At 36.3% G+C, this 25647-nt stretch overlaps 1 protein-coding gene across 1 annotated transcript in view; it reads left to right on the top strand.

Moving 5' to 3' along the window:
• Window positions 1-25647, top strand: part of LOC148939764 (DNA damage-binding protein 2-like) — an 84374-nt gene that overhangs the window by 14610 nt on the left and 44117 nt on the right. Inside the window, exons 2-4 of the mRNA XM_089105999.1 lie at window positions 4985-5177; window positions 8873-9064; window positions 24406-24551. Coding sequence (XP_088962125.1) covers window positions 4985-5177; window positions 8873-9064; window positions 24406-24551 — 531 coding nt within the window. The remainder of the gene's footprint in view (window positions 1-4984; window positions 5178-8872; window positions 9065-24405; window positions 24552-25647) is intronic.

Here is a 25647-nt window from a genome sequence, read left to right as displayed (position 1 = left end):
CTTAAGGAGTACAAGAAAGGCAATGGGAGACCATGGAGTCAAATGGAGAGGAAAAACTCTCCTGGACTTAGATTATGCTTATGACGTAAGCACCCTAGATGAAAGTGTTAGCAAAATGAATGAACTTTTAGAGGTTTTGCAAGTTCAGGGTGCTAGAATAGATTTGAAAATTAACGTTAAGAAGACTAAGTCACTAAGGCTAGGAATAAGTGAAGATGAAAAGGGGATGATGGTTAACAAGAAGATTGATCATGTGGGCAGCTTCACATACCTTGATAGTATTATTAGTAGATGGTGGGAGCAGTGAAGATGTTAAAAGTAGAATAGCCAAGGCTCAAGGTGTTTTTTTCACAGTTAAAAAAAAGTTTGGAAGAATAGGAAGATAAGTCTGCAAACCAAGATTAGATTATATGGCTCTATATGGTCAAATATGGCTCTGAAGCATGGGTTTTCTGAAAAGCGGATGAAGATTTGCTAGATGTTTCCAGAGAAATTGCTTACAGATTGTTCTGGGTACCTGGCTGACTTACCGTATTTCAAACAATAGGCTTTATAAAAATTGTGCTTCAATCCTACTTTCTAGGGCTGTAATGAGAGAAAGGTTGAGATGGCTAGGACACGTTCTGTGGATGAAGGATGAAGATTGTCCTTTTTGGCCAACTTTTTTGGGCTAAAAAGAAAACAGCTTGTCCTCGTCTGGGGTGGGAGGATGTCATAAAGAAAGATATAAAGGAAATGGGAACGTCCTTGGAGGGTCTAAAGAGGGAGACTGAATAGATTGGGATGGAGGAGGAGCGTGCATAGCTGTGTTGGCCTCAGGGGGCTTGGTGCTGTGGTGAGTTGTTAGTAGTAGTAGTATTTTGTTCATCTTCTGCATAATCAAGTTTTAAACTCTCCAGTCTGATATTCAACTGTTCCTTGGAAGTTTCTCCCAAATTCTCATTTTGGAGTCTAAAAACATTATAATTCCCAGAAGATAGTTATCTTTCCTAAATTTAAGATTTAAATGAACCCTAGATGTGATTTTATTGTGATCAGTAACAGCACTCCTGTATGCCCTAGTATCTGCTATTGGTCCTGCTGGTTGTTGGTTTACAATAACATAATCAATAAGGTTGGCCATTTTACCATTATGTGGGAACCCTGTTAACTTATGGGCCATTTTATGACTAAATAATGCATTAGTTATAACTAGATTGTTTTGTCTACAAAATTGCAGCAGTCTGTAACTGTTGCTATTTTCTTTTCCTACACAAATTTGCCTATTTGTATATACTACTATGAATGATACCTTGCATTTTTTAGTTGAAAGATGAATAACTAACATTCTATTATTACTGCCTTCCCTATCTAAATAAGACTTAGCACCTTCCTTATTCATCATGAACCCTTCTTCCTGTCTATACACCCCATTTTTCCTACCTCTGTAAATAAATTATATGTGATCTAGTTTCCTGTTTCCTACCCTTAGGATGTGATTTTTTGAAACTCATAAAAAGTCCAGTTCAAAGCATCTAAATTCGTCAGTCAAAATTTCAATGCAATGTTTGTTTTTTAACATTGTAACATTCCATGTTGCAATTTTTATAATGTGTTAAAAATAATTATTTGATTAGAAAAAAAAATATTGTTTCCATACTTTAGCAATTGAGATAAACAAGCACTTGAACAAGGTCTTGACCTTACTCACCTATCCAATCACCTAAGATATATTATTGAAATCATTGAAATCACTATGGCCTGTGGAAAGTCATTGGCCCTAGAACTAGTTCAGGACAGGGAATAACACATCTCCTGTGTACATGAAGTACTTCATCCGGCTTAGAACTGGACTGCTAGATGTCCCTTGGGCCTCCAATATGATTTTAGGCTTTGCGCAGTCCTGAGGCCATCCTGCTCACAATATGGTTTTTCACACTTAGTAATGTTCTTCTATCAACAAGAGTCAAAATCCTGCACAAGCTATCTCAAACCTAGTACCTCTGACTTTTTATATATTCATGCCAACAAATAGTATACTACTATAGGGAAACCGCTTAAAACAGATAATTTAGCTAGGAAGAGTTTTTTTTTCAGACCACCAAAAGCAAAAAGAAACCAGAAGAGTTATTCATCAATCAGAATCCAGTACAACTGCTGTGTTACTTACTAAGTTATAATCTCCTTAACAGGCACCACTTTTCAAGGTCACCTTGCAGTGCTATTTGCAGTGTTGGTTCTGGTTAGGCAAACTTATGAAAGGTCCACCCTGAGGCCACAATAGCAGAATTTCTCTTTTGGGGATAGGGATGGAGGATGAAGCTTATGATGGTAGTGACTCCAAACCATCTTACAACACTTTATACCCAGCTCTGACCTTTTATTCCCTGGTTATCCTTGTCAGGGCATTCATCAGGTAATTAGGACCTCTAGCTTAAGGGTATTTAAATGTCCTGTCTAAATATATAACACAGAAGGCTTTTCTAAAAATTATAGAATCACCCAAACATTTGTTATTGTAATGTTTCCTTCAACAGCAAAGACAAGACTATTACCTATAATAATTGCTGCTGTTGAAATCCCCCCCACCCCACAATGTAGCCCTATGTATTATGTAAAAATTTGCTGATTTTGTGGGTTTGTCATTATCTTTTGTGCTTATTTCTCATGAACATTTGGTATATAAGGTAAAATAAAGTCAATTAAAAAAAAAGAATCAGGAAACATTTGTATATAATCTAGGGGTATATCTTGCTCCAATAGGGGGGGGGGGCAATTGTAACATCAGCAATTATTATATTTGGAAGAAACATTTCTAATTTCTGCCTTTTAATATAACGTTACTAATATTACATCAGTGGATAGAGTGCATCTTATTAGCAAACCATGACATGTAGGAATTTTTGCTTGTCAGGTTCCTGGCTAATATATTAGGGCCTGACCAATATGGATTTTTGGGGTCCGATACTGATATATCAGTATTGTACTGATACGGTAGCGATATAATTTGCCAATAAATATTACACACCAAAGAACAGCCTCAATAGTTCACTGTGGGTTCCAAATAATGCAAAAAAAGATTTATTTTGAAAATATTTAGAAGAACAATCAAACCAAGTAAAGTTTTAGTTTGTAATGCAGAAAGCACCACTTTTTAGCATTTTCTCCTTTCAGAGACCTTTGTTTGTTGTCACAAATGTTCCCAACTGTGCTGAAAACTCTCTTGCTTGGGACAGAAGAGGGTGAACAGCAGAGATGCTTTCCAGCAAGTTGTGCCAGTCTCTTGAAACGGCTGCTGTTATTTCGCCACCACTCAAACGGACAGCTTTTTTTCCCTGTCAATGACAGCCTCATTCATGTACCTTTCCAGTTCCTGATCAATATCATCTGCTAACTCTTTTTCCTCACTTGTTGAAGTTCCAAGCATGTTATGAAACAGACAGTCAATCAAACTTGCTGTGCCTACTCTCCTCTGTTTGGGTTTCCTCTTCTCCTTTTCCAGTGGCTAATTTTGTTTCTTCCAATGTCCGACTCTGTTTTTCTTCTGATAGGCACCTTTTAGCGTTACTGAGTGCCTCTTGATTTAGGGGTCAGTGCTTGTATCTGGGATCCAGGAGACAAGCAAGAATAACTTCTCTGGTTGTATGTTCTTTAACTCACCATACATTTCAAACATTACTGCACCAGGTGTGAATTGACAAGTATTGACAACAAATATACTTTGACTTCATTTGACTCACCTCTGCTGCTCTCACCACGGTCAGACCTAGCTGGTGGCTCAGCCCCCTAAGACTGGATGAGCAAAAATTACATGAGGAAATCTGGCGCCATCTTCTGGATAAGTCGTGCATAAAAAAAAAAAAAAAAAAATCAGCCAATATCTGATAATGACACTGACCCCTGTTTTGGCTTGAAAATATCGGCTTGGCGATATATTGGTTGGACCCTAAGATATATATATATATATATATATATATATATATATATATATATATATATATATATATATATATATATATATATATATATATATATATATATATATATATATATATATATATATATATATATATATATATATATATATATATATATATATATATATATATATATATATATATATATATATATATATATATATATATAAAGCAATTTCTTTATCAGCAGAATAATTTGCATTAAAACTCTTTTAAGACAGCACTTTTATTTCCTTTGCAGATTCCTGGCTGCACTCATACATATTGATAGATAAATTTATAACCTCTTGATCAATCATTCACACTTTATGGTAATAGATCTTTTGTTGACAAAACTCCATTTCACTTATTTGTCTAATTTGTTATTTATCTTATTCTCTTATATTTTGTTTTTATATGTATTGTATATTGTTCTTTGCATTGTATGCAAAGCTCTTTGTGTTGTATATGTGTTCTTTGTATACAATGGCCTACTGTATATTTGTCTATTGTTTATATTGTCTATAATTGTATATTGTCTTATTTGTTATTTATATTTTTTGCGTTCTTCCTACTACTGGTAAGCAAAACACTTTTTTTGGCTATCTTTCAATTTACTTCCTTGTTGAAGTTTTTACTCAGTTTCAGAATTTAGCTAGTTTCTTTTAGGAAAATATATATTAAATTTTCTAAATTTCATCTATTAAAAAAAAACAACTTGGAATGGTAGGCGGCAATATTTAAATTTATTTTTCAAACTGTGGAAGAGTTCCAGTTTTCAACTTTTTTTGCTAGTAGGTGCTGTTTTTACAGTAATTACCTCAACATTTGGGCAATTAAATGATAGTATTGTTTGTATCGAATTGGGACATTTCAAAATCTTTAGTCTACAGCTTGCAATGATATATACAGCGTGAACCAGTTTGTGTCTTCGGCCCAAGACTGAAGTATCAGGAGATGTCCCCCTCCTTCTTTTGATTCAAGTAAATTGCTGAAGGTTCTTATTATGCTCAGTTTGTATATGGCTCATCATCTATACTTCCTTTCAGACGTTGTGATAATGAAGATTCAAATAATGAAAGCCCTATGGGTAAGCCTAAATCAAAACGAATTAAAATTTCTGAAGCTGCCAAGAAAGTTGTCCCTGCACAAGCTAGGAAACCCACTGTCAATGTATTAAGAACACTATCAAATATGTCATGTGAGGGATGGTCACCATGGAGGTTTTCCCCTGGTCATAAGGTACCATATAGTTTTTTGTTTGTATTAAGTGCTACCCAATTGGGACAAATCCCAATTTTTGAAAGAGATGTGATGAAACCATTGCTTGGAAACTTGTAGTGACAGTAAAACCCAGATCACCACCCCCTGTTTGCTCCTATTTGCCAATGAATGATGTTATCAAACTAAATATAGTGGCAATTAAAGCAGGCTGCTAACCCTGTGATTTGGGGTTTAATGATTTTTTTTTTTACTTTAAATTAGTTGGAATAATAATTATAGACAACTGAAACTATACTACTACTGCTACTACTAGTAACCCACGACAGCACCAAGTCGCCTGAGGCCAGTACAGCTACGTGCGCTCCTCCTCCGCCCTAATCTATTCAATGCCTCCCTCTTTACGATATCCTCCCATCCTAACTCACGATAGCACCAAGCCGCTTGAGGCCAATACAGCTAGGTACGCTCCTCCTCCACTATAATCTATTCAAAGCCTCCCTCTTTACATCCTCCCAGGAAGTTCCCATTTCCCTTAAATCTTTCTTTACGATATCCTCCCATCCTAACCGCAGACGACCTTCTTTATGTTTAGTCCAAGAAGGTTGGCCGAAAAGGACAATCTTCAACAATCAGCCATCATTCATACATAGAACGTGCCCTAGCCATCTCAACCTTTCTCTCATTATTGCCCAAAAAAGCGGGATTGAACCCACACTTTTCGTACAGCCTACTGTTTGAAATATGGTCAGTCATCCGGGTACCCAAAATAATCTGTAGGCAATATCTCTGGAAAACATCTAGCACATTTTTGTCCGTTTTTCGGAGTGCCCATTCTTCAGAACCATAATTGAGCACTGTCATCACTGTAGCTTCCCATATTCTAATATTGGTTTGCAGACTTCTCTTCCTATTCTTTCAAACTTTTTTCAACTGTGACAAAAGATCCTGAGTCTTTTTTTTGTCACTAATACAGTCAATATTTTTGTAAGAGAAATTTGTTTAAGTTTAATTATTGGTTAGTAGTAAAGAAAATGAAACAAATTGACAAGTATAAACCCAGAGTAATTAAAGCAAGGGTCTAACTCCCAAGCTAAGGGGACTAAAAAGCTGAAATGTGCATTTAAGGATGTTTGACATGAACAATGAGAAATTCTGAAAGTTGGTCCTATAATTCAATCCATTTCCGAAATAATTAGTTTTAGTGACAATGGCACCCTTATTTGCCACAATCAAAGTTTTGTCACAAAAAATTGTAGAGCATATGCTTTAGAATTTTGCTTCAGCAAATTTATTGCTAAGAGCTTTATTTGAGTCCCACTCTCTCTTAGCCCCCCTCCACTTTCGCTATCACGCATATTTTGTCTCTGATATAAAAATTTAAGCATAAAACCTACAGTTATAACCATTACGTTTCTTCAATCTCCATTGAACTGCAAAATTTCATCACTACATAGATTTTCCCAAATCTTTTTGAAATATATTTACTTGCTTATGTTGCTATTTATTTGTTTGCGGCCGCTACTGCTACCAATGAAAGTGACCAAGCTCAATTTGATTTCAAAGTGTACATATGAAGCTAAAGCATTTGTTTCCTCGATTTGCAATGATCACCAGTGTTGCCAACGCTTTGAAATCAACTGTATCAGTTTTCCGATTAAAATTGTACCACAGGAAAGTAATTTGTATCATCGGAACAATAGGTTAAAAATTTGCCGCAACAATAAGATAATTTTGAATAAACTAAAATTTGGAACAGATATTTGAGTCAAAAAGGAGCAAGTAAAACCTAAATGTACCGGGAAATCTGGTTTTACCAAAAAATTTCCAAATGTACTGCACTGTGTCAGGACCTCTAAATTGTACCAAAAACGGTACAGTTGTACCGCGTTGGCAAAGCTGATGACCACTTAAAAATACCAAGGACAGTGAAACGGAAGTCTGATTGTTTAAATTAGTAAAGTGAAAACTTGCACATATATTTCTTGCCCAACTTAGAAAAGTTGAGAATTGAATTTTCAAGGAAAATTGGCCTCCATATGCAGGCGCCAAATTAAAAAAACGGGTTAAAAATCAGTTAGCCTAACTACTTTGGCTTGTCTATTTTCACGCTCGAATGTGGCAACACTGACGATAATATGATACTGTTCTAAAAACTTCATAATTTTGAAGCAAACAATTTCTTTCTTGGATTCATAATAACTGCTTTAAGAATGTCAAAATATAACTGAATTTCAACTTTTTAACTCGGCAGTTTTTGATTCAATGAATTTTTGCGAAAATTAGTTCCATGAAAAACAAAACCATCCATTCAGAGGGTGAACTGATTGTGGCATTGGATTGCTTTTGCTTATTCATTGTTATTTTATGTATTGGGCAGGGGGGAGACAGCACCCCCCTCACCGCCCAAGTTTTTCTGACATCTAAAATAATAAAAAATGTCCTTTTATATTTTTACACTCTTATGATATACCTTGCCCCTAAATAAATTCTAGATTTACTGTATTATTATTTTAAGCTGATTTTTGTTAAATGTATTTGTATTCTCAAATCGTAGTGATTGCTTTAAGAATGCCAATTACATTGTTTGCAAGTTTTTACATTATTGGAATTTTCTTTTGAAAATTTGTATAATCTTTTCTGTAGAAAGCGTATCCATCTCTCCAGAGGATGAATAAATTTTTGGATTTGACCACTTTTGCTTGTTTATTGTTAATTTTTATATTGGTTATTGTTTATAAGCACATGCACATTGTGGGCTCCACAAACCTGCTAAATGAACAGAATTTAGTTCAATTTTTTCTAGATTGCTTAATTTTAGCGTAATTTCGTTGATGATTTTGGTTGATTTTTGCTTTTTAAGCTAAAAAAAAAAATCACAAATCATTGCACAGCGTGTTTGATTTTAGAATTGGGTACAGGAAACTACCTTAGAAACCTCACTTCAACAATTATATCTTTTTTTGGGAAAAGATCTGTACGTCACAAAAAAGCTTTACCAAATTATTAACTAAGAATTCTGCATGATAAGTTGGGCAAAATTAAACGTTAAAATTGCTATTAGGAATTTCTTGCACTACTACTTCTGCTACAAACTGCTCAGAGTAGCAGCAATCTGCCTGAGGGCCACACAGCTGTGCACACTTTTCATCCACCCCAATCTGTTCAACGCTTCACTCTCTACCCCCTCTCTTGAATACCTAGTTTCTGTTAACTTTTACCGTTTCTTAACCCAACTGGGGACAACTAGTTTTTTTTTTGTTTAGCCCCAGATGGATAGCCAAAAATCTCAAAAACCAAAAAATGGTCAAATGTTGCTCCCTTGCATAATTACAGCAATTTTTTTAATCACCCGGTATTCGAAAACCCATCAGCAAACACCTAAAATGCTGCCTTCTAAACTGTAAACCACTTTGAATAAACGAACTCTGAGCTATGATTTCTAAGGAGTTTCTCTACAGACTTCTACCTTAGGATCGCTGTAGTGTATAAACTATTGTAATTCAAAATATATTCAAAAGAGGGGTTCCCCCCTCTCTACCCCCTCCCCATTCTCTTTCTCTCTCTCTCCTACTCTTGTCAGATATATTGGTGTCTAACTTCTAAACATCTTCATAAATGCTGTATTTTATTTAGTCAAAGACCTTTATGCTTTTTTGAGTAAGTGTGCATTCTCTTCTTTTTTGTGTTTACATATGAAATATCTTGATTTTAAGAACTTGAAGCTAGCAGCAATCAATCATGTTAACAAACTCACGGTGGTTAAAGGATACAGGCCATTTGATCGGAGAATTACTTTTATGACGTGGCATCCTAAAAAACCTACAGTTCTGGCTGTTGGCTCAAAAGGTGGAGACATTATTTTTTGGGACTATAATCAGCCTAAACATGAGCATATGATAAATGGAGTAAGTTATTTTTAATTGCATCTTAGTTGAATTTTTTGTGTTTTCTTTTTTTTTCTGTTTAATTCAGGATTGTTTTAAGGGCTTTATCTTCCATGACCGAAATTAATAAGCTTCAGGTCAATAGATTTAATTGATTTGATTAATTGATCAATTTGATTATATTTTCAATTTAAGATTATTTTGAGGCTTTTATCCTTCACAACTAAAAACTGTCGAATTTGGGTTTTAGCTTTATTTCATTAATTTAATTTATGTATTTAATTAATTGATTTAATCTTTTTTATTGATTGTTTAATCTTTTTTATTGATTGTTTTTTTTAGGGAATTTTATTTATATAAGACAGTGGAGCGCAACTTTAAATGAATATTTCGACCCTATATCCAAGGGCCATCCTAAGCAAAACAAATGTAGAAACATTAAAATACAATCTTTAAAACTGAATATTTTTAAAACAGCCCTAGCATCATTACTTCAAGGTAGTTCAACCAAGACAGTATGGTCTTCGTCGCTATTTACGTCTGGGTATATACCTCAGAGTGGTTGTCTTTTAATCATTTATAGTCGAACCTGCTGCATCAATTAGAATAGCCCAGGGTGTTTGTTCACAGCTGAAAAAGGTTTGAAAGAATGGGAAAATATGTCTGCAAACCAAGACTAGAATATTGCAAACTTTGGTAATGACAGTTGTTGAGTATGGTACTAAAACATAAGTGATTCGAAAGGCAGAGGACAATTTGCTGAATGTTTTCTAGAGGACCTCCCTGAATAGGTACGGTGCTCGTTTGGCCAACCGTATATCAAACAATAAGCTGTACAAAAAATTTGGTTCTAGTCTACTTTCTTGGTCTATAATAAAAGAGAGGCTGTGGTATCTAGGCCATATCAGGACACATTTTTACGGATGAAGAATAGTCGCCAAGATTGCCAAAGATCGTTTTTTTTTTTTGTCCAGACTAAAGGGGATGGGAAGAGGTCATAAGAAAGGATTTAAAGAAAATTAAGGGAGGGGGTTAAAGAGTTAAGCTTCGAGTAGATTGGGGCAGAAAAGGAGCGTAGGCAGCTGTGGTTTTCTCTGGTCGTTTAGTGTTGCAGGGAGTTGCTACCTGAGGTAGTAATAGTTGATGTATCAGCTTTTTATATATAAAGAATTGGTATGCAACGCCAAATAGAACAAAACCTTCAGGTGCGAAAACGACATCAGAAATAAACAAAATGAAACAGATAAGGTAGAATTCAAAGTAAATTTAAATCAAAATCTATAAATTATACAAGTAAACATATCCCAGCAACGAATAATCTTCAAACATGAATTACTCAATATCTGCTTCAATACCATCTATTCTAAAGATAGGAGGTAGCTTGGAAAGTTATAATTCTAAGGGGCCTGGTTGATCAAAATTATCCCGTCTGATGGTATTTGTCTTGCTCAAGTTGAATCACAAGTCTAATTGTCTTTCGGATTCTTAGTTTTGCTGTTATGCTAAAATTCACTAAAAAAAACGACATTTAATGGACAGAGAAAATTTTGTATCCGATTTTCTCTGATTTTGGTTTTCAAACGTTATTTTTTTATATGGCAAACCCACAAGAAAATGCCTTAAAAAAAATAAAATACTATAGTGAGAGAAAGGTGATTCAGATAGTTTTATGTCTATGTTTTTCAAAGTGTTATACCAAGCTGAGCGAGTTTGGGCCGTGCTATTTTATGATTTTCTCCCCTTTTTTTCTGATTTACCCTCAATATATAGACACTTACGTGAGTTATGGCACACACTATTTGTGTACCACATTCGTGTCATGTAGACGAGATAATGGCTATTGCTCGTTGCCATTCTATTCTGTAAAATCCCTCTTTCCTAACTAAGATAGTTGCTCAGACTCAGAGGTATGAACTAAATAAACTATCAAATGATTCGTGGTAACGAACTTCATGTAAGGAGTAACTCGGCCCAATAGTAATCGAAATTCTAAAAAACGGAATTTTGATACCAATAGATGATCAAAAGAATTGACTTTTATGTCGATTCCAAATATTTAAAATTCATTAAGTTTAATGCTACCCATCAACAATTTCGAGATTAGCCTGATTTTCAAAGAAGGGAGGAAACACCCCCAAAAAGTCAAGTAATCTTAACTAGAATCACACCATCAGATTCTGCATATAGAATGAAGAGTGGTCCTTACAACTGCCCGATATCTGGAGAGTGGGAGGAAAATTTATTGCATTTTCTAGGAAAGTGTTTAGGGTCTTGAGAAAGGAAATTTTTGGAGTGGATGAGGGGGATGAGCCTTGGGTAGAAAAATTGTTGGGAAATGGACGTTTTATTAGTATTGGGAATCTGGTGCGGTTTATTCATGTAGGTAATTAAATAAAAAAAAACAAGTTTTTTTAACTGAAAGTAAGGAACGACGTTAAAACTTAAAAAGAACACAAATTATTCCGTATATGGAAGGGGCTGTTCCCTCCTCAACGCCTCGCTCTTTATGCTAAAGTTTTTAATTGTTTAAAAAAAATAGAGGTTTAAGAAAAAGACAAACTTTAGCGTAAAGAGCGAGAAGTTGCGGAGGGTACAGCCCCTTTTATATACTGAATAATTTCTTTAAGTTTTAAGTTTTAACGCCGTTCCTTACTTTCAGTTAAAAAAACTGGTTTTTTATTATTTCATTTTTGAACGTTTTTGAATTAATGCGGGTTTTGATTCTGGCTCACCGTACATGAATAATTAAAAAAAATTTAAATATTAATTTTACTTTTATTTGGTTAAATGGCTTTCTCTAAACCTGTTTAATTTTATTTACGAACGTTTTTATTAGTAATAAATATACGTAACTTACGAATTAACTTACGTAACGAACCTCTATATTATTATATTTTTAATACATATATTAGAGGGTTCGCCCCCTATTCAATACCTAGCTCTTTAAGCTAAAGTTCAAATTTTGTTCTAATCAGAGGCAACACTGTAGCGTTGCCTATAGTAAAGGCCATACGGCTCCAATGTTTTATTATTATTATTTATTTTTCTTTTCAAAAGGCACTTCATATGGAAGGGGTCATCGTAGAAACTTCAAAGGGGGCTCATTCGATTGTAAATCGAGAGTTCTAGTGCCCTTTTTAATAGTCGAAAATGATTGGATGGCAACTAGCCCCCCCCCCCACGTCCATCATTCCCCAAAACACATCCAATCAAAATTTCGAGATAGCCATTTTGTTCAGTGTAGTTGATTTCCTGATAGAAAATATTTTTTTGAGGATGAAAATCCACCACAACCCTCAGGGCAAGGATTTTAAGTTATGCCCTGGGGGCATTTTAGGTTTTTCTAGAAGGCGTTGTCGTAGAAACTTCAAAACAGGCTCATTAGATTGTATATTAAAGGGCTGGTGCCATTTTTACGAGTTGACAGTGTTTGGAGTTTAATTAGCCCCCCTCCCCCAACCCCCTCCAGGTCCCCCCCACCTACAATGAAAATTTTGGTACAGACAATTTGCTGAGTGCAGTTTATTTCCAGATCGAAAATATATTTTTTAGTAGAACACTCCCCCATAACTCTTAGGGCAAGGGTTTCAAGTTATACCCTGGGGGCATATAAGGTTTTTATAGAAGGCGTTGTCGTAGAAACTTCAATAACGGCTCATTAGATTGGAAATTCAAAAAGCTAGTGCCCTTTTAATAGTCGAAGGTGATTGGAGGGCAACTAGCCCCCCCCCCCCACGCCCATCAATCCCCCAAACACATTCACTCAAAATTTTGACACGGTACTTTTGTTCAGCATAGATGATTTCCAGATAGACAAAATATTTTCGAGGTGGACACTCCCCCAAAACCCTTAGGTCAAGGGTTTTAGGTTATAGCCTGGGGGTCAAAAAGGTTTTTATAGAAGTCGTTATCATTGAAACTTCAGAACAGGCTCATTAAATTGGAAATCTAAAGGGCTAGTGCCCTTTTTAATAGTCGAAAGTGGTTGGAGTGCAACTAGCCCCCTCCCCCACGCCCATCATTTCCCCAAACATCCAATCAAAATTTTTAGATAGCCATTTTGTTCAGCGTAGTTGATTTCCAGATAGAAAATACGTTTTTGAGGAGGACACTCCCCCAAAACCCTCAGGGCAAGGGTTTTAAGATATGCCCTGGGGGCATATAAGGTTTTTATAGACGGTGTTGTTGTAGAAACTGCAAAAAGGTTCATTCGATTGGAAATTCAAAGGGATAGTGCCCTTTTTAATAGTCGAAAGGGATTAAAGGGGAACTAGCCCCCCCCCCCCCACGCCCATCATTCCCCCAAACACATCCAATCAAAATTTTGACATAGCCATTTTTTTCAACTTAGTGGATTTTCACATAGAAAACATGTTTTTGAGGAGGACACTCCACCACAACCCTCAGCGCAAGGATTTTAAGTTATGCCCTGGGGGCATATGAGGTTTTTATAGAGGTCGTTGTCGTTGATACTTCCAAACAGGCTCAATCGATTGGAAATTACAGAGCTAGTGCCCTTTTTAATAGTCGAAAGTGATTGGAGTGTAACTCGCCCCCCTCCCCCACGCCCATCATTTCTCCAAACACATCCAATCAAAATTTTAGGATAGCCATTTTGTTCAGTGTAGTTGATTTGCAGATAGAAAATATATTTTTGAGGAGAACACTCTCCCACAACCCTCAGGGCAAGGGTTTCAAGTTATACCCTGGGGGCATATAAGGTTTTTATAGAAGGTGTTGTCGTAGAAACTTCAATAACGGCTCATTAGATTGGAAATTCAAAAAGCTAGTGCCCTTTTAATAGTCGAAGGTGATTGGAGGGCAACTAGCCCCCCCCCCACGCCCATTAATCCCCCAAACACATTCAATCAAAACTTTGAGATAGCCATTTTGTTCAGCTTAGTTGATTTCCAGATAGAAAATAAAATTTTTAGGAGGACACTCCCCCACAACCCTCGGGGCAAAGGTTGTAAGTTATGCCCTGGGAGCATATAAGGTTTTTTATTGAAGGTGCTGACGTAGAAACTTCAAAACAGGCTCATTCGATTGGAAATTAAAGGGCCAGTGCCCTTTTTAATAGTCGAAAGTGGTTGGAGTGCAACTAGCCCCCTCCCCCACGTCCATCATTTCCCCAAACATCCAATCAAAATTTTGAGATAGCCATTTTGTTCAGCATAGTTGATTTCAAGATAGAAAATACGTTTTTAAGGAAGATACACACCCACAAACTTCTGGGCAATGGTTTTCTGTCAGGCCCTCGGGGCATTTAAGGTTTTTATAGAAGGTGTTGTCGTAGAAACTTCAAAAAGGCTCATTCGATTGGAAATTCAAAGGGATAGTGCCCTTTTTAATATTCGAAAGTGATTAAAGGGGAACTAGCCCCCCCCCCCCCACGCCCATCATTCCCCCAAACACATCCAATCAAAATTTTGAGATAGCCATTTTTTTCAGCGTAGTTGATTTTCAGATAGAAAACATGTTTTTGAGGAGGACAATCCCCCACAACCCTCAGGGCAAGGGTTTTAAGTTATGCTCTGGGGGCATATAAGGTTTTCATAGAAGGAGTTGTCGTAGAAACTTTAAAACGGGCTCAATTGATTGAAAATGAAAGGGCTAGTGCCCTTTTTAATAGTTGAAAGTGTTTAGAGTTTAACTAGCCCCCCTCCCCCCACGCCCCTCATTCCTCCAAACACACCCAATGAAAATTTTGAGATAGTCATTTTGTTCAGCGTAGTTGATTTCCAGTTCGAAAATATATTTTTTAGGAGGACACTCCCCCACAACCCTCAGAGCAAGGGTTTTAAGTTATACCCTGGGGGCATATAAGGTTTTTATAGAAGGCGTTGTCGTAGAAACTTCAATAAAGGCTCATTAGATTGGCAATTCAAAAAGCTAGTGCCCTTTTTAATATTCGAAAGTGATTGGAGATCAACTAGCCCCCCCCCCTCCACGCCCATTATTCCCCCAAACACATCCAATCAAAATTTTGATATAGCCATTTTGTTCAGCGTAGATGATTTCCAGATAGAAAATATATTTTTGAGGAGGAAACTCTCCCACAGCCCTCAGGGCAAGGGTTTTAAGTTATGCCCTTGGGGCATATAAGATTTTTATAGAAGGCGTTGTCGTAGAAACTTCAAAACAAGCTCAATCGATTAGAATTTAAAGAGCTAGTACCCTTTTTAATAGTCGAAAGTGGTTGGAGGGCAACTAGCCCCCCCTCCCACGCCCATCATTTCCCCAAACACATCCAATCAAAATTTTGAGATAGCCATTATGTTCAGTGTAGTTGATTTCCAGATAGAAAATATCTTTTTGAGGAAGAAACTCCCCCAATCCTCTTAGGGCAAGTGTATTAATTTAGTCCTTTGGGGCATATAAGATTTTTATAGACAGTGTTGTGATAGACACTTAATAAACGAAAAAATCTATTGGAATTCAATTTTATAGGGCCCTTTTTACCGGGCATAATCTACGGGAGTTTAAATAGCCCCCCCCCCCCACGCACATTATTTCCCCCAAAATCTCCAGAAAGCAATCAGTAATAGGCTTTTTGTTTAATGTAATTGATTTCAAGATAGAAAATATGTTTTTTATGAGGAAACTCCCCACAAGCTTCAGGGCAAGGGTTTTAAGTTATGCCCTAGGGGCATATAAGGTATAGAAGGTGCTGTCGTAGAAACTTCAAAAAAGGCTCATTTGATTGGAAATTCAAAGAGATAGTGCCCTTTTTAATAGTCGAAAGTGATTGTAGAAACTTCAATAAAGTCTCATTAGATTGGAAATTCAAAAAGCTAGTGCCCTTTTTAATAGTCGAAAGTGATTGGAGGGCAACTAGCCCCCCCCCACGCCCAACAATCCCCAAAAAACAACCAAACAAAATTTTGAGATAGCCATTTTGTTCAGCGTGGTTGATTTCCAGATAGAAAATATATTTTTGAGGAGGAAACTCCCCCACAACCCACAGGGCAAGGGGTTTAAGTTATGCCTTTGGAGTATATAAGATTTTTATAGAAGGCGTTGTCGTAGAAACTTCAAAACAGGCTCATTCGATTGGAATTTAAAGTGCTAGTTCCCTTCTTAATAGTCGCAAGAGATTGGAGGGCACCTAACCCTTCCCCCCCCCACGCCCATCATTTCCCCACACACATCTAATCAAAATTTTGAGATAGCCATTTTGTTCAGCGTAGTTTATTTCCAGATAGAAAATATTTTTTTGAGGAGGACCCTCACTCACAGCCCTCAGGGCAAGGGTTTTAAGTTATGCCCTGGGGTTATATAAGGTTTTTATAGAAGGCGTTGTCGTAGAAACTTCAAAAAAAGCTCATTCGATTGGAAATTAAAAAACCTCGTGCCCTTTTTAATAGTCGAAAGTGATTTGTGGGGAAATCGCCCCCCCCCCCTCCCCACGCCCATCATTCCCCCAAACACATCCAATCAAAATTTTGCGATAGCGACTTTGTTCAGCGTAGTTGATTTCCAGATATAACATATATTTTTGAGGAGGACACTCCCCAACAACCCTAGAGGCAAGGGTTTTAATTTATGCCCTGGGGGCATATAAGGTTTTTATAGAAGGCGTTTTCTTAGAAACTTCAAAACAGGCTCATTTGATTGGAAATGAAAGGGCTAGTGCCCTTTTTAATAGTCGAAAGTGTTTGGAGTGCAACTAGCCTCCCCACGGCCCTCATGTACTACAACACCTCTAATCGAAATTTTGAGATAGGCATTTTGTTGAGCGGTGTTGATTTAAACAAATAAAATACGTTTTTGAGGAGGACACTCCCCCAGAACCTTCAGGGCAAGGGTTTTAAGATAAGCCCTGGGGGCATATAAGGTTTTATAGAAGGCTTTGTCGTAGAAACTTTTGAGATAGCCATTTTGTTCAGCGTAGTTGATTTTCACATAGAAAACATGTTTTTGAGGAGGACAATCCCCCACAACCCTCAGGGCAAGGGTTTTAAGTTTTGCCCTGGGGGCATATAATGTTTTTATTGAAGGCGTTGTCATAAAAACTTCAAAAAAGGCTCCTTCGATTTGAAATTCAAAGGGATAGTGCCCTTTTTAATAGTCGAAAGTGATTGGAGGGCAACTAGCCCCCTCCCCCCCACGCTCATCATTCCCCCAAACGCATCAAATCAAAATTTTGAGATAGCCATTTCGTTCAGCATAGTTGATTTCCAGATAGAAAATATATTTTTGAGGAGGATAATGCCCCACAACCCTCAGAGAAAGGGTTGTAAGTTAAGCCCTGGGGGCCTATAATGTTTTTACAGAAGCTGTTGTCGTATAATCTGCAAAAAAGGTTAATTCGATTTGAATTTGAAAGGGCTAGTGCCCTTTTTAATAGTCGAAATTGATGTAATTTGGGCGATTTTCTTCAGCGTAGTTGATTTCCAGATAGAAAATACATGATAGGTTTACATATTAATAGATAGGTTTCGATGTTTTATTGTTTTTTTAGTTGTGCAATAAAATCAGTGAAAACAGGACCACTAGGTAGAAGGTTTTGCACAGCCAGTCTCGTCCGCCCATCCCTTTGCACCCGACCCCTTCTCCCATTTGTTGCGCAAATGGGAGGATAGCTCTACATACTGCTTTTTAATGGCTACCTATTTTATAAAGCTATTTTAGTTTTTTTTTTTTTTTTTAATCAATGTTTTCTGCTACTGAGTCTGACAATAGAAAACCAAAGGTCATAAAGACCATAAGACTTTATTGTTTTATAGGGCCTTTTTCTAAAAACTCCTCATTTTGTTGCGCACAGCCAGCCCCCCACGTCCACCCCTTAGCATTAACCCTGACCCTCTAATATCCTCCGATTTGCAGCGAAAATTGGAGGATAGGTTTATATACTGCAACGATTGTATTATTCTTTCTATACACTAAAAGATTTTTCTCTGTTTGTAGATTTTGCCTCCATATAAAAGGAATTTCTTACAGCCATAAAGGCAATAAGGTTTTGATGTTTTATTGTTTTTAGTTTCGCAATAAGAACAGTAAGAACAGGACCCCAAACTGGAAGGATTTGCACCGCCATAATCATTGGGTTGTCTTCTAAAAACTCCTTATGTTAAAAAAACAGCTGATTCGCCTATTTCTCACGTACCTTTTTAGGAGTCAAAGGTTTTGAAAGGGCACCCCCCCCCCTACACCTTTTTTCTTCAAATGGACCAGATCAAATTTGGAATAGCTATTTTAGTTCAGAATATTCCTAAGGCAAAAAAATTACAGTGACATATAAAGGTTTCTTATGAAGAAAATAGGACTGCAAATTGAAAGTTCTTGTTCACTTTTTAAGAGTCAAAAGAGATTGGAGGGTAACTAGCCCCCCCTCCTCCAAGCCCTAAATGCATCCGATAAAATGTTGAGAGAAAAATAGGGTTAAAATATTTAACGTTTCTGATAACAAAAAACTATGTGGTGACACAGGTATATCAGGGCCCGGGGGTCGGCGTAGCCGTTGATACCTTGAAAACTAGCTTTTGCCGATAGTGGTATGAGCGATGGGAAGGGGTGTCAAACGGAATTAACGCATATAACATAAATTATAGTCATCCACTTAGAAGGTAAAAATGTAAACTCTGTGGTAGATGCAAAATTGCTTTGGCACACAAAATCCTATTAAGGTCAATTCCAAACAGTCGTGATCCCTTTGTGTCAGCAAGTGAAATGGTCTAAACCCCCTTATTGGAGCTATTCTATTCAATCCATTCATTGTTGTTCGTCGCTTTCTGTAAGCTACGCAGGCTGTCTCGTTTTCAAATATAATTTTTTTATCAGAGGTAATCGTTCAAACTTTGAAAAAAGCCTCAAACAATACATATTGCAAATTCTGTATACGTGTTTGAAAGTTAGGAATCACCGGCCCGTAAGTCCCCCCCCCCCCTCCATTCAATAAAAAATTTAAATTTTTTGAAATCAAAAATGAACAAAAATTAATTAAAAAAAACGAATATAAAAACATTTTTTTCAAAGAAAATTAATGATAGTTTTTAAATAGATATTTATATACAAATACCTGTTAAAATTTAAATTCAAAACGACCAGAAATTACTATTAAAGAATAAATGAAACCCAAAACAAACAGAAATTAAATAAAAAATCATAGCAAAAAACACACAACAAGTAATAATATAAATGAATAAATAGATCTTAAAGCGAGTAATGCTTAGATTGAATAAGAAAATCAAGCTTAAAACGAAAACAAATTTTATGCTATTAAAGTATAAATGAAACTTAAAACGAACAGAAATTAAATAAACAATCAATGCAAACAAACATACAATATATATTAATGTAAATGAATAAATAAATCTTAAAACGACTGAAACTTAAAAAGAATATGCAAATCCAGTTTAAATCGAATAAAAATAACTACAAACAAGAGTTTGGGTATCGCCTCACTGCAGAAGCCTAAAACCTACTGCGTCATTGGCGCTTTACTGAAAACGAATTATATTACAAATGTTTTTTTTTGTACTTAATATTGAAAATAAATATTAAAATTACAGTAAAATTTTGAACTGATGAGCTTTTAGCAATTAATATCATTATGCATCAAATATTCAGTTTAATTTATTATTTCTTTTCAAGATTGGTCAAGACAAATAGTTTCACTACAAGCAAAATTGGATACTGCCCCCTTCTTTAACTGTAAAAACCTAAAGCCCTCTGTGTCATTGGTGCTTCACTGAAAACAAATTACTCGTATATTACAAATTTATTATTTTCCAGTTCTTACAGCATTGAAAATGAAAATAAAAATTACAGTGAAAAAAAGCTTGAACTGAATTACCTTTCAACAACTAATATCATTATGTATTTAATTTTCCCCGTTATTTTGTCTGTAATCTCCAGGACGTCTGGACGCTCGTGGAGTTTTGCCATTTTTTTTTAACTCTGCAATTTTTCCAAACTAATCGTGCTAGTGTGCCATGGAAACATTCCATGACCTCTTGGCATTTCTATTTGAGTAGAAAACTGCACCTCAAACTTTTTGGAACATGCATTTTCTCCAAAATATAATAAAATGTCAAGTTTCGGCGGACTGTTCCACCACTCGCAGGCAAGTGCCATTGGTATTTTTGAATCTGCATGGTCAATTTAGGGGGTGGAGGGTAGGCCAATTCTCGTAGCAGCCCCATTCCGTCGTGGTATGGTTCGAACTTTCAACACCTAGCGTCCGGACTATCATATAATCTACCCAGCATACAACTACCCCAAATCAGTATAAATAAATAAATGAAACCCAAAACGAACAAAAATTAAAAGAAATATTAGATTAAAACTCAAAAGGAGTATAAATTAATATGAGTAGGGTTCAAAACCCCTATGCTTTCTAAAAGCCAGAATATAATTTGCACTTTACTGAAAAAAAATTCAAATGAGTTTACTGAAAAAAAATGTGCATTGCCAATTTAATATACATATGCTTATATTTATTACCTAAAATCTTAATTAATTTTTGATTTCTTAAAGTTATAAAAGTGAAAACATTTTAAAGAATTTTTTTTAGTAAAGCACCAGTGACGCAGTAGGTTTTCGGTTTCTGCAGTGAGGCGACACCCAAATTCTTGTTTGTAGTTATTTTTATTCGATCCAAACTGGATTTCCATATTATTTTTAAGTTTCACTTGTTTTAAGATTTATTTATTCATTGACATTAATATATATTGTATGTTTGTTCGCATCGATTATTTATTTAATTTCTGTTCGTTTTAAGTTTCATTTATACTTTAATAGCAAAATATTTGCTCTTTTTTTAAGCTTGATTTTCATATTCAATTTAAGCATTACTCGCTTTAAGATTTATTTATTCATTTATATTATTACTTGTTGCATTTTGTTTGCTCTTATTGTTTATTACATTTCTGTTCGTTATGGGTTTCTTTTATTATTTAATAATAATTTCTGGTCGATTTGAGTTTGAATTTGAACAGGTATTTGTATCTCCTGAGCTCTGGTTTAAAATGGCCTTTACTTTTCTTTGAAAAACTTATTTTTCGGAAATTTTTTTTTAATTAATTCTTTAAAAATGACCCCTTAATCACAAATGCCGTTAATTAGAATAAATAGCTCTTATGAAAGTACTAAATAATCTTTGGCTTATAGAGCGAGGTATTGACTAGGGGATGAACCCAATCATATACGTAATGTTTTCTGTCGTTTTAAGTTTTGATGTTGCTCCTTACTTTCAGATAAAAAACTTTAACTGAGTGCGTTCCACTCGGAGACAATGTGATTGCTGAATGCCCATTTACCAACATCTCTTCTGAAACGTTCTTCGGTTAGCTTAAACTCGTGACTTCTCAGGTTATTATTCTTGAATGTTATTATCTATTCTGGAGGGATATTGTCGTAGTATCTGTTGCATATTTTATACACTTCAATAAGATCTCCTCTCAAAAACCGGTATGAGAGACTTTGAAGCAATAATTTTTTCAAACGGTCTTGGTATGATGCTGTCTTTTTGAAAAAATGGTCTCGTTGTAGTATGACCGTACTCGATCATTGGTCTCACTAACGATTTGAAGAGTATAGAAAACAGTGTTGAGTCAGTAAGAGAGAAATTTCTTCGAATAATTCCCAAGACTTTTGATGACTTAGAGATGATTGACTCGTAGTGCTTGGGGAAAGTCACGTCACTGTCTATTTTCACTCCCAAGTCTCGCGCTTCTTCTTGTATAGGTATCTGTTGTCCTTCAAAGCAGTGGTGCCGAGAAATGTGTTTTGGGCCTAGCCGAAAGTGACAACTTTTTTCTATATTCACTTCCATGCTCCATTTTTTCATCCATTCTGCTATTTTGTTTAAGTCTTGCTGTAGTATTTCTGTATCTTCAAAGCTTGTTATTGCGTGAAAGATTTTCGTGTCATCTGCATAAAGCAGTATCTCTGAATCTATGTTATGTAGGAGATCATTTATGTAAATATTGAATAGTAAAGGCCCCAGAACACTACCTTGAACCACTCCACTTGTGACTTTTGTCTCATTGCTGCTAATATATCCCTCCAGTTTCACTCGCTGAGATCTTCCTTTCAGAAAGTTGAGAACCCACTTTAGAATAGTACCGCCAACACCGATAGACTGTAGTTTTCGAAGAAGTTCACTTTGTGAGACTTTATCAAAGGCTTTTCTGAGATCTAAGTATAAAATATCTACTTGCATCCCACTATCCATATATTTTTTCCAGGCGTTTGTAGCAACAAGTAGCTGGCTTTATGTTGATCTTTTCTTGAGAAATCCAAACTGTGTGGGTGAAATGAGGCTTCTTTCGAGTAGGTACTGTAATATATTATCGTGGAGTAAAGATTCTTGTATTTTGCATGTGATACAGGTTAAGCTGATAGGTCTGTAATTACTTGGATCTGATTTGCTTCCTTTTTTGAAGAGGGGTATCACCGTTGCTTGCTTCCTTGCATCAGGCAGGTTCCCTGTTTATAAGGACTTGACAAAAATGTAGTGCAATGGCGCTGCAATTTCTTGTGCCAGCTCTTTGAGTACTCTAGAATGAAGGCGATCTGGCCCTTCTGATTTGTAAGGGTTTAGATTTTTTAGTTTTTTGTAGACCATTTGTATTGTCAGTTCTATTTCTTCAAATTTGCCTGCGACTAGTGGCTGACATTCCTCTTGACTTTCATCTTTGTCCCTTTCTGTTGTGAAAACAGTGGAAAACTGCTGATTTAGTAGGTTGGCCTTTGCTATTGGGTCACTGATTGTTAAATTTACTACTGAGTTTCAAAAGATCGGGAATAACCGGCTGTTCTTTTCTTTTTGAGTTCACGAAGTTCTAAAACGCCTTGGGGTTGACCTTTGAGTTTTCGGCTACTTTCCTCTCCTTTTCACTTGCTTCTTGCCTAGTGGCTTTCCTGACTTTGTTGGCGATTCTGCGATAATTTGTACAATTACTTTCGGTATCAGTCTGCTTGAGCGTCTCCCAGGCTTGCCGCTTGGTTTTTATTAGGTCAAGGATCTCTCGTTTTAGAGGCGGTCGTTTAAATATTTTTACTATTGGTACATACTTCTTTGTGAGGTCTATTATTATGGATGCAAACTTTCTGTACATGCCATCTACTAGATCTCTGTTATTTAGTATTTCAGTCCAGTTGAAAACTTCTAGCTCCGTTCGCATGGCATTGTAATCACCGTTTGAATACATCCACCTCTCTCTTTTTTTCTCATAGTTTCGCAATTTATAATCATCTCTAAGTAAATTGTAGCGTGATCAGATTTTCCAACGGGAGGACCTATAGTAAGTTCTTTTATTAGTTCCGTATTACTGCATAGGACTAGGTCCAGCAGTGTTGGCTTGTCGCTTCCTCGGATTCTTGTTGGTTTTTTAATAAGCTGTTCTAGGTGATTATCGTTTCCTATCTTCAGAAATTCCCTCTGTGAGGGTGACCCGCTATGCTCTAGGAAGTGTGGAAGGTCCCAATCTATGTAAGGGTAATTGAAATCTCCAATGATAAGAGTTGGCTTTGTTAATCTTTGACATATGGTGTGAATATCCTTAAAGAGTACTTCATCATTCCCGGTTCTGCTATTTGGACTTTTATATGCTACAGCCAAATTTAGAGTTTCGTGGTTTGTGTTTGATATCTGAAGCCAAATAATTTAATTTCCATTTCTTGTTGATGATACTTTATGGACTGATAAATTGTCTAAGACATAGCAAATACTTCCCCGACCTTCTTCTTGATCTATGTTCAAGGTGTGGCTTTTGTAGCCGTTGATGGCCAACTCTGGTAAAGATATCGACAGTGTTTAGGCTTAGCTTCGACCACTGCTACTATGTCTGGGTTCTTTGCTGCAATTTCTACTTTTAATTCTGATAATTTTGTTTGGTAGGGAATCAGCATTTAACTATAGTATCTTTACTGTTTTTACTTTAGTAGCTATTTTGTTAGGCTTGAAGGATGGTGGCATTTGTTTGGCCTTTGTAATGCTCGATGGTGTTTGCTGCTTTTTTTTCTCAGAGACTATCTTATATATGCACTCTTATTCCATTTATAATTCGCTTGCTCTTGGAATGCAGCCAAAATGAGTGCTGATATCCAGGGCCGTATCGGGGATTTTTTTTCTGGGGGTGTTTTACACAAGGATTTTTTTTCGGGGGGAGGTGTACACAAAAAAACGCATAGAAAATTTGTTTATATCCATTTTTGTCACATTTTTACGAGTCAGACAAACATATTGGGGGGGGGATCAACCCCCCCCCCCCCCCCACGGATATGGCTTTGCTGGTATGTCTCTCACGCAAAATTATTATACTGAAATGATTTCCTGGTGCTTTTTAGCGTTTGAAAGTAACAGTTTTTTTTTGCTTTTTTTTTATCATTGAGTTTTTAATTATTTCTTTAAGCAAGGACCGGGTGGCTCGATTCAAGCGATGAAGTTTGACGTTGTAGATCCCAGTAAAATCTATACAGCCAGCATTACTGGATTGGTCTGCAAGCAGGATTTCTATGGAAGGAATACTCAAGTATTTTTGGAAACTGATAATAAAAAGTGAGTATTTTGCTTGTCCTTTTCCCTTATGTGCCAAGGATGGTGGGCCCTTAGGAAGGGTCTTTCTTTGATCTTAGTTCTTCCTGTGCCGCCAGAAGCACCCAGGACATCCAGGGAGAGCCGCCACCTGCATAAGTCCTGGTGCCCAGACATCTTTCCACTGGGGCTACGGTTTTATTTTTTGTCAAAACTTTTTTTTAGTTTGATAGATAGGGCTGGATTTGGAGGGAGGGTCAGGAATTGATTATTTTGGGATCTCTCTCTCTCTCTCTCACTCTCTCGCTCTCTCTCCTTCTCCCTCTCTCTCTCACTCTCTCGCTCTCTCTCCTTCTCCCTCTCTCTCTCTCTCTCTCTCTCTCTCTCTCTCTCTCTCTCTCTCTCTCTCTCTCTCTCTCTCTCTCTCTCTCTCTCTCTCTCTCTCTCTCTCTCTTTCTCTGGCTCTCTCTCTCTTTCTAAATTTAAGGGGGTATTTTTTACAAATTCAAATACCAAAAACATTATTTTTCAATGAAAGTAAAATCCAAAAAGGGTATTTTCCCAAATCTAGGGGCGACGGGGAATATAAGGAGGAGGCAATTAACACCCACCCCCAAAAGAAATACATCTGCCATTCATGAAAAAAGATTCATTACTCAGTACTAGGAGTCGGCACTGTTTCTCCGTTTTTTTTTCTTACTTTTATTTTCAAGAAATGGTGATGAAGATGTGAGAAAAGTGAAAATTTCATAAAAAATTACAAAATGATTATAACCGTTAGATTATATATCTGAAATTTTGCAGTCCTAAAATTTCTTACTTCTATTTTCAAGGAATGGTTTTGAAGACATGGGAGAAAGAAAATGTTGCTTTCAGTTTGTTAGCATTTACTGCCAACTGCCTCTACTTTATTCTAATAAAATTAAATTCTAAAAATTAAAAAATGATTATAGCCGTTAGATTATTTATTTGAAATTTTGCGCCTCTAAAATTTCTGCACCCGGGGTGAGTTCTCCCTCTGTCCCTCCCTAAAACCGTCACTGCCCTCACCCTTACAAGGGCTAAAACTTTGTACATCTGTACTCTCTACTTTTACTTTGATTGATTGCTTGACTCAAGT

Source organism: Artemia sp. Qi Xiang Cuo, chromosome 20 (genome assembly GCF_049724085.1).
Source record: "Artemia sp. Qi Xiang Cuo chromosome 20, ASM4972408v1, whole genome shotgun sequence".
NCBI classification, from domain to species: Eukaryota; Metazoa; Arthropoda; class Branchiopoda; order Anostraca; family Artemiidae; genus Artemia; species Artemia sp. Qi Xiang Cuo.
Note: the sequence above shows the minus strand (reverse complement) of the source record. Positions and strands in the feature narration are given on the sequence as shown.